Source organism: Pteropus medius, unplaced genomic scaffold (assembly GCF_902729225.1).
Source record: "Pteropus medius unplaced genomic scaffold, Ma_sr-lr_union100, whole genome shotgun sequence".
NCBI lineage: Eukaryota > Metazoa > Chordata > Mammalia > Chiroptera > Pteropodidae > Pteropus > Pteropus medius.
Window position 1 is genome coordinate 5909207 of NW_024348242.1, and position 9497 is coordinate 5918703.

General features: G+C 48.4%; 1 protein-coding gene across 1 annotated transcript; it reads right to left on the reverse strand.

Annotated features, from left to right (window-relative positions):
• Positions 1-1020: 1020 nt before the first annotated feature.
• MYL2 (myosin light chain 2) lies at positions 1021-8145 on the reverse strand. The gene is made up of 7 exons (XM_039879495.1): positions 8107-8145; positions 6731-6820; positions 5008-5083; positions 3801-3905; positions 3194-3272; positions 3058-3106; positions 1021-1401 (listed from the first exon to the last, which is right to left on the reverse strand). Exons 1-7 carry the CDS (start codon positions 8107-8109, stop codon positions 1303-1305), a joined length of 501 nt encoding a protein of 166 aa, XP_039735429.1. The 5' UTR covers positions 8110-8145; the 3' UTR covers positions 1021-1302.
• Positions 8146-9497: the final 1352 nt, after the last annotated feature.

The window sequence follows — 9497 nt, forward strand, 5'->3', positions numbered from 1 at the left end:
GACCCCAGCTGCCACTCCCACCCCCAGTGTTGGCTCTTTGCTCCCATCACCCCAGTTGCCTTAGCTGTGTCCTGATTTCTTGGGATTCTCTTGAGAATGAAGAGTGCCTGAGGTCTGCTCCGCCTTCTTCCTGAAAGACACCTGGATCTTCTCTTGGGGAACAGCCATGTGGCTCAGGATGAGGGTTAATCATGTGACCCAGCTCTGCCAATTAGAGCACTGTATCTCTTTCAGGGTTAGTTAGGTACCCCATAGGCCCTGTTCTTGGATTTGTGTGGAGCTAGGAGAAAGAAAAGTGCCTCCTTTCCAGTAAGATCACTGAGGGGATAGATGGGAGACATTCGGCCACTGAGAGCCGAGCAACGTGAAGGAAAGCAGAGCAGTGGAGAGGCCTCCTCAGTTCTGCTGGCACCGTTTGAGCTCCTGGATGCAGCTATGCCTGAAGCCCTTGGACTTCTTAATTATGTGAACCCATTTGTTTCCTAAGTTGGAATTCTTACAGCTTTAAATAGTGAATGCTTTAACAATGACTTTGGTCGCTCAAAAGCAAGTCAGTTCATGCCCAGGCCTAGTACTTGGACCTTAGACAGGGTCAGAAGTCAGTACCCCTCCCCCAGTTTGCCAGGAGAGAAGTACAGCCAAAGTCTGCTTTATCTAAAATTAGAAATTAACCTCTTAAAATGAACAGTTATGATTTTTTTTTTTTTACCAAAATGAGCCATATTGTTAGCATGCCTGTGAGGCCTCTTCCTCCTACATTGTCGTGGGGCCTAAGCGCATCTGCGGGAGAAACATTCCAGTGGCATCCTAAAGGAAAGGGTGTCATGGCAGCCGGGCCCTACAAACACCTGAGCTCCTTGGAAGAAAGGGCTCTGGTCCTCTAGTTCACATTCTAGTAAAATATGGCCCTTGATAGACATAGTCCTGAGTAGCTGCAAAGGTCTATTTTAAATAAAGAGTCACTGAGATTTAATAATGACAGCAGGGCCCTGACTAGCTCACGCCCTGCCTTTGTGGGAACTAGCAAAGTGCCTTCTTACTCAGAGCACATCTGTCAGAGAAACACTGAACGAGTATGTGACCTCCTGTTTATTCGAGCATGGCCTCTGGATGGATTTCCATCTGCGGGACGTGTGGCCACGTGGCATCTATACGCCACCCCGGCTGCAGAGAAGATGGAGGTAGGTAAATGAGGCAGCCACACAGCTGGCGGGCAGGGGCAGGGGTGGCGGCGTCACTCGGTGAGAGCAAGAGCCACCCTCCCCTGCAAAGACAAGCCCAGGTCAGGCAGGGGCCCCTCCCTCAGTCCTTTTCTTCTCCGTGGGTGATGATGTGCACCAGGTTCTTATAGTCCAAGTTGCCAGTCACGTCGGGGGGGAAGGCGGCGAACATCTGATCAATCTGCAATGAACCAGCAGGACGTGCTGAGGATGATGGGAGAGGAAGTGGGAGGGTGGGCTGTGTTCGGGGCAGGCCTGGGTCGGGGTGCAGTTGGGATGGGGTGTAATAGGGTCATCAGGGAGAGTGGGGTGTGGTAGATATGGAGACATGCCACTTAGATCCCCTCCAGAAAGTCCTTGTCACCCAGTTGCTGCAGAGACGCGGGACCCGAAGTCACGCCTCCCTGGGGCAGCCCACAGACAACCTGACTAGTGTGCGGCCTGGCCTGGGACCTCTCCCAAGGACTGTTACAGCGCCAGGGGGCATCGACCGAGACACTCTTTGGGCCGGAATCTCGGGCCACTGTCTCTCTCTGTGCCCTCCTGCTTCCTTGCCCTTCCTTCTACAGGTGCTGACCCCAAAGGCCGCCCTGCAGGGACGTTTCTGGGAACCCGACCTATGACAGGTAAAGCAGGATCGCAAACTCCTGTGCGCAGAGGGTGCCGGGTAGGGGTATAAGGGAGCAAGGTGGGCCTTGTGGGGACTGTGGCTAAATGGAGACGCACAACCCATCCGCAGAGGTGACAGCTGCTCAGGGCCAGCTAAATGTGGCCACACAGGCAAGCAGGTCAGACTCTGAGGGAAGCTGATTCTTTGGGGGGAAACTAGACATCTTGATTTTCAAAAGAACATGCGATTTCCACATTTTAAAAGTATTGGCTAATTAGTTTCAAAAAAACATACTGACTATTGATAGCTAGCACTTAACATTGTCCTTATCATGTGTCAGCACTTGATACGTATTAATTTATTTCATTCTCACAATGTACTATGAGGTAGGTTCGGTTACTGTCTCCACTTTACAGATGAGGAAATTGAGTCAGAGAGAGGTTAAGTAGTAGCTTGTCCAAAGTCACAAAGCTGGTAGGAAGTGAAGGCAGTTGAGTTTTGGAGGGAAAAATCTAAATAAAATGTTTAGTGAAATGTGGAACTTGATAGAATCAAGCCTGAGGAGGGGTTATTTTAAATAGACTCCCTGAGGTTCAATAATAATATTGACAAGACTGTTGCTTGTTCATACAGGACCTTTGGCTAATTAGCATAAGTGTCCCCTCCTCCAGGCACATTACTGCCACCTGCCAAAAAAAGTCATATATTCTGATTTTTTAAGAAAAATTGTAATGAGACACTTTACTGCCATCTGCTGGAAAACAGTCGCAACCAATACATACTCTTCGATGTATATTACCAGAACGGCATACAGGAGAATTGTGCAGTGCACGGCCTAGACAGCAGGACGTGGTGCCCTGCGCGCCACCCTTACCGCATCAGGAAGTCAATGCTCTAACCAGGGCTCCATGCATTATGAGGAAGGTAGACCTGGGGTCAGACAGATCTGAGTTTGAATCCAGGCCCTGAGATTATCATTAGTGCTTTCCTTTTAGGCAAATGACTTGACTTTCCTGGGCCTCAGTTTCCCTATCTATAAAATGACACTAATGCTAATCCCTACCTCACAGGGTGATGAGAGAATGAAGTGAGATAAGGGCCCAGTAAACAATAGCAGATTCTCTCTTGGTGTGGGGTCAGAGGTGTTTTAAGAGAGAGACAGATGGAGTCCCCAGAAGGGTAATGTCAGGAGCCGGGGTGCAGAGAATGGCCAAAGGGCCTTGTTACCTCCTCCTTGGAAAATCTCTCCGCCTGCGTGGTCAGCATCTCCTTAATGCTGCAGAGAGACAGGAGCAGGTGTTGGTGACAGGCATGTGTAAGGCGAACAAGGCCCCCCACAATCTCCCCCACAGAGCCTACTCACTAATCAGCCTTGAGCACCCCTTTGCCTTCAGGATCAAACACTTTGAATGCATTGAGAATGGTCTCCTCGGGGTCTGCCCCTGAAACAGAAAACGGTTGAAACGTGCCAGGAGCAGCTGGGAACCTGTGGTCCCCCAGGACAAGTCCCTAGTCCCCCCAGGATGGGGGACCAGAGCAAGGCTGTTTTGCTTGGAGGAAAGATCCTGCCTTCCTCTGAGCATTGAGCCTTGATATTTCGAAAGAGTGGGCCAAGAATCCAGTTATTTCTGAGCAAACCCAAGGTCAAACATGGATCTAGATTTAGACAGATTGAGATTTGAATCCTGACTCCACCTGTTAGCTGTGTGGCCACAGGCAAATGACTTTCTGTCTCTGAGCCTTGGTTTGCCATCTGTAGATGGGATGAGAATAGACCCCACCTCCTGGATGCTGTTAAATGAGGTGATGCATGCAAACGAAGTGCTACCATGAGATCAGGCTCGGATACACCTTGGAGCAATGTTAACTGCTATTTTTATTCTCCCCGCCCCAAAAGGTGAAGACATAAAGACAGAGAGAGAGGAGAGAGAGAGAGAGAGAGAGAGAGAGAGAGATGCACATGAGCTTACCTTTCAGTTTCTCCCCAAACATCGTTAGGAACACCGTAAAGTTAATGGGACCTGGAGCTTCCTTTATCATGTCATCAATTTCCTCATTTTTCACATTCACACGCCCTAGGGCAGGAAACACACACTCAGGGCCTCCGAGCTGGTACAGAAACAGCTCTTAGGACACTGGGATTTGCTCTTGTAATTTCACTTCAGGGAATCCAGTCTAGGAATAATCAGAGATGGAGTAAATGGGCCAAAGATTCATGGGAGAAGATGTTCTTGACAGTGTTATTTATAATAGCCAGACAACTGGAAGCAGCCCAAACATCTGATGTGGGAGGGGTTAGTTATTTTTAAAACAGTATCTTCAGAATCTAGAACACTTTATACAGATATTTAAATATTTTACTCGAATGAGAAATGCTCATATACATTAGCTCTCCTAGCCGGAGGTGGGAGAGACAGATCAGAATCACTGGAGGGCGCTTGTTCAAGTTATCCCCACTATACCACTATTCTGCTATACCTGCTCTAGCCCTTGCCACAAGCCCATATAGGACAGGATCTTTTTGAAAATTAGAAAAAGACAACCCTTCTTAAGATAATTTCTGTTTTAAATACAAAAATCTACAGCGGCTACAAATATGAATAGTACTCTGTAGTACTGGGCAGCGCGTGACCTGTGCTGTTGTTCACGGTGTCCCTGAGTCCTGGTGGCACTAGGGCGGTGGTGAGTGGTGGCAGGTTAGATGTGTGTATTTTGAAAAAGCTCCTCACACTCATGCCCACACCGTTGACATGTTAAATTTTAAAAAGCTAAATATAAAATAGAATGATTCCAATTATTTAAAAAAACAGAACCCCACCACCCAGATATATCTAGGAAGACCCTAGAGGCTGAAATGTTAGCATGGAATGTGGCCTAATAGGTAATGTTTATACTTTTCTAAATTTTCCAAGTTTCCTATTGTGAGCTGGCATTGCATTCAAAATTACACACACACACACACGAAAGTTATTTCAAAAGAAAAATAAAAGATATGTGAAGACGAAGATTAAACCCTTCTTTCCTATCCTCTGAAATTTGTCTTAAAAGCCAGTTGTGGTTGAGCTGTTTCTCTGGAAAATGACAAGCTCTTCACCTTTGCAGGGGTCCCACCACCCGCCCCTTGTGGGCATGGGATGAGGAGGACCCTCCTGCGGCCTGGAGGGCATGGTGACTTACCGAGAGCAGCAAAGGTATCCCGGAGATCGTTCTTGTCGATGAAGCCATCCCTATTCTGGTCCATGATGGTGAAGGCCTGTGACAGGGAGGTGGTTGGCTAGTCAGCCCGGGAGAAACTGGGCGGCAGGAGGGGAGTAGCCCAAGAAGCTGGGCCACAGGCTGTGGGAAGTGGGTTTCTGGGATTATCAAGGAGCATCGAAGGACACAACATCCAGAGTCAAAGATTTAAAGCAGTCTGGCAGCTCCTCGAAATGCTAGGCATAGAGTTACCATATGATCCAGCAGTTCCTCCGCTAGGTATCTAGTCAAGAGAATTAAAACATCTGTCCACACAAAACCCGAATACGAACATCCATGGCAGCACGATTCATTATAGCCCAAACTGGGACCAGCCCACATGTCTGTCAACAGACGGATGAATAAACAACATGTGGTCTAGTCATACAATGGAATGTTATTCAGCCATAAAAAGGAAGGGAATAATGACACATGCTACAACATAGGTGAGCCCTGAAACATGATGCTAAGTGAAAGAAGCCAGACACAAAAGGCCACGTGTTCTGTGATTCTTTCTCTCTAAAATGTCCAGAATAGGCAAATCCATAGAGACAGAAAATAGATCAGTGGTTGCCAGGGGCTGGGGGAGGAGGGAAGTGGGGAGTGGCAGCTAGCGGGTCTGAGCTTTCCTTTTGGGGGGATAAAAATGTTCTAAAATTAGATGGGGATGATGGTTGCAAAATTCTGTGACTATACTAAACACCCACTGAATTGTACAGTTACTTTAAAATGGTGAGTTTATGGTGTGTGAACTACCTTTATAAAGCTGTTATTGAAAAAAGTCAAAAACTGGGGTCTCACCTGCCCCTCAGACTCACAAGCCACATTATCTATTAAACGGGGCTGGTAATCTTTGCCCATTAGCTGGCAGGGAGACTCCAAGAGCTTTGTAAAAGCCCAGGTATTTTACAAATGATGTGTCATCTCTTCGTTTTTTGAGTTCTTCGTTGCAGCTGGTTCCTGAAGGTATTTGCAGCCCCTGCCCACACCCCCAGCAGCTGATCTCATTCCAGAAGCCGGGACAGGGTGAGGGAGAAGGGCTGGTGTACTTTTCTGTCTGGAAGGTGACTATTTCAAGTTCAGATATGACATTTCATCCCAGGAATTCCTCTTTCCCTGGTGGCCTATGGGACATGGCATTCCTGTGATCTGAATGTTAATGGGGACAAAAGGCACAAGTGTTCATGTCCCATTTGGAAACCCCAGTGGGTTCCCCTTTGATATAAAACGCACTGGCCTCTCTAGCATAGCTTTAGCATATTTTCCTCTGAGGGGGCAGGTGGGAGTGTGGATGACCCAGTGAGAGCCATTATGACTGCTGGAAAATATATTCAGTCTGTCCTTCTAAGCCTCCCGGCAGTGGCTTAATTTTGCCTCTCTGGTCCTTAGGTTTGTTTAATAAGGCACAGTCCCATAGAATGTGATAGAGTTTCATACCCAGCTGGTATTCAACAGTCAAAGACTGTAAAATTTAAAATCCAAGAGATACTGCTTTTCATCTCTCAGATAGGCAAAAATAATATTTTAGATAGTTAATGCCTCTTGGAGATGTGGAGGATGAAAACATCTAAGCAAGAGGTCCCTGCAGAGGATGCAGAAAGAGAGGACTGTGCTCCCTCACGGCCGAGGGTCTCCATCCTGGCCAAGGACTCAGTGCTGAACCTACCTCCTTAAATTCCTGGATCTGGGTCTGTTCGAACATGGTGAACACGTTGGAATTGGCGCCTTCTGCTCTCTTCTTGGCTTTCTTGGGTGCCTGGGGGACAAAAACGACAGCGATGGAGAGTCGGAAGCTGGAAATTAGAAAACTAGGCCAGGCCCTATCTCTGGTGAGCCTCAGCTGCTCATCTGTGGAATGGGGATATGGTGCCCACACTCGTCTCAAAACTGTGACGCTGGCAGGATAAAAGGACACTAAATGACATTTCTCTAAGGCCCCCTGGTTCTGGTGGATCGTGAGAAATTGTGGATCCTGCAGCAGCTCTTTTTAAAAACTGGAAGAGGTGGAGCTGTGTCTCTGGGGATGGAGGCCACGCTTCCGGATCAGCCCTGGCAGAGTCCAGCCACTTTTGTTCTGATGCATTTCACAAAAAGTTCCACAATGCACAGGAGGAAAATTGATTGGAGGGGGAAAAAAATTCAGGCTCACTAAAGCATGAGGAATGCCGAGATGAAATGACACTTTTTCAGGGTGTTAAAACCTAACCGCTCCCCCCACCCCACAATTCTGTCTTGATCCAAATGGCAGCGAAATCTTTCTAAATGGTCTGGCCGTACCCCATGCAAACAGTACAAGGAGCGAGTCAACATTCCACCCCCCATTCTCTCCGGCTTTAAATAGTTACAGCAGACGGTTACCCACTGTATGGATGTTATTTCATTCAACTCTCAGAACTACTCTGTCAAGTAGATGCTGTTCTTACCGTCACCATTCTACTGCGGAGACAACTGAGGCTCAGACAGGTCGGGTCCCTTGCCCAAGGTCACACAGTCACAAAAAAAGCAGAGCTGAAATTGAACTTGGACCGTCTGACTCCAGAGTCTGTCTGCGCCCCTTAACCACACTCCTATGCTGACCCTAATTTGGGGGCTTCCTGCTTTGGGAGGGGGACACCTCACCAAACAATACGTGGAGAAAGGTTTTAATTTTGCAAGTTCAAAAGGTGAATACAAAAAGATCTTTTCCCCAGCTGCCTGAACAAGAGACGAGAATTACAATTTGATCCTTAAAAGCATTCAATCCCATTTTGCAAGCCCTGGGAGTTATCGATTCCTCGAGAGGTCAGTAGACGAGCCATAAAAAAGCCAACTCTCTTATTTTGTTTTTGCAAGTCCCGGGAGCTGCTGTTATTTGTGGCTTATCAGGGCATTGATTGGGGTTCCTCTGTGTGCACACAGCGAGCAGCACTTTCTTCACCAGAACCTGGGGTCCTCAAAAGCCGCCTCCCCCCTGCTGCCTTTGCTCTGGTCCTTTGCTTGTAGGTGGTGTCCCCTTCTAGCCCACCCGGCATCAACTCACCTCGCAGAGCCCTCGATACTCACCATGGTGAATAGGACACAGTACTGGTTCCTCAGGAGAATCCCACAGGCTGCCCACTCTCCTCGGCCGGAACAATAAATACTTCCTCCCCGTGTTTAAAAATAACCCCATGACCACTTTTGGCAGTAGTAGGTGAGGTAGGCACCACCTAAGGCCCCCCCACCCCATGCCGTTCTTCTGAAGTCAGGGCAGTTCACCCGCCTCCTAGTGACACTTGAGACCCACAAAGGCATTCAAGGTTAAAAAGACAGGCGGCTGGGGCACGGGGAGAGATGCCGCACACTTTCTGCAGTGCTTGGGCAGGCGACACTTGTGCTTGTCAATTTTGAGAGACAGAATGGTGGGGAGAGGAGACTTAAAATTCTCTAACAATATCAGGCACGGGGCGACCTCAGGGCCTTTGCACTTGCAGTGTCTTCTGCCTGGAATGCTTTTCCATCAGACATCTGCAAGGCTCCTGCCCTCGTTTCTTCAGACCTTTGCTCAAATGTCACCTCAGTGAGACCTCTCCACCACTCTTTTTAAAATAGCCCTTGACTACCCGCCCTCCAGATCCCTTTCTCTGTTTTTCTTCAAAGCATTTATCACTCCCTAACACAATGTGGAATTCACTTCTTTTCTTCAGCGTCAGTGGACAGGGTCCTCTTTAGTTTTCCTCACCACTCTCTCCTTGGCTCCTAGCTCATGACTGGCACAGAGCAGCTGCTCAGCAAATACTTGTTGGTTGACTGAAGAAATAACTCACTTACAGAGCACTTGGTCTGTGCCAGGCACCGTGTACAAACGTTTCATGCTCATATTGAATTTTCCATCCACCCTGTGGAGTGGGGACCACCTTATCCTCTATGTTCCCATTTCGCAGATGAAGAAACTGAGGCTAATAGAGGAAGTGAGCCTCCCGGGGTCATGCAGTGATGGAGCTGGGAGTGGATCCCAGGCCCATTTGCTCCCAGAGTCCAGGTTCTAAAGGGCCTCGGAAAAGGCACCTTGCTCTCTGAACGTGAGACTTTTTAATTATTACTCTCTCCCAAGATGGCTTTTCTCCTGTGTAGAGACAGGTGCCAGGGACGGGTGGGAGCCATCTCATAGGGTCTCAGGGGGCCTCTCTGAACAGAGACTAGGGAAGAGTGCTCCTGGCAGCAGAGGCCTCAAAGGAGGGTGAATTGGGGGCCTATAGGAGCAGAAAGAGCTGAGTGAGTGAGGGGTTTCGAGGCACAAGGTGAGGCCAGCGAGGTGGGCAGGGCGGATCACGAGGTACGGCCTTGGAACTTCATTCCAGCAGCAAGGGGTGGGGGCATAGGGAGTTCCAAGCAGGACCCTTTGTCTAACCAGCCCCTGGACAGCCCCCAGAAGGAGACCCTATTAACCAGATCAAGCCACAGATATGTTCTCA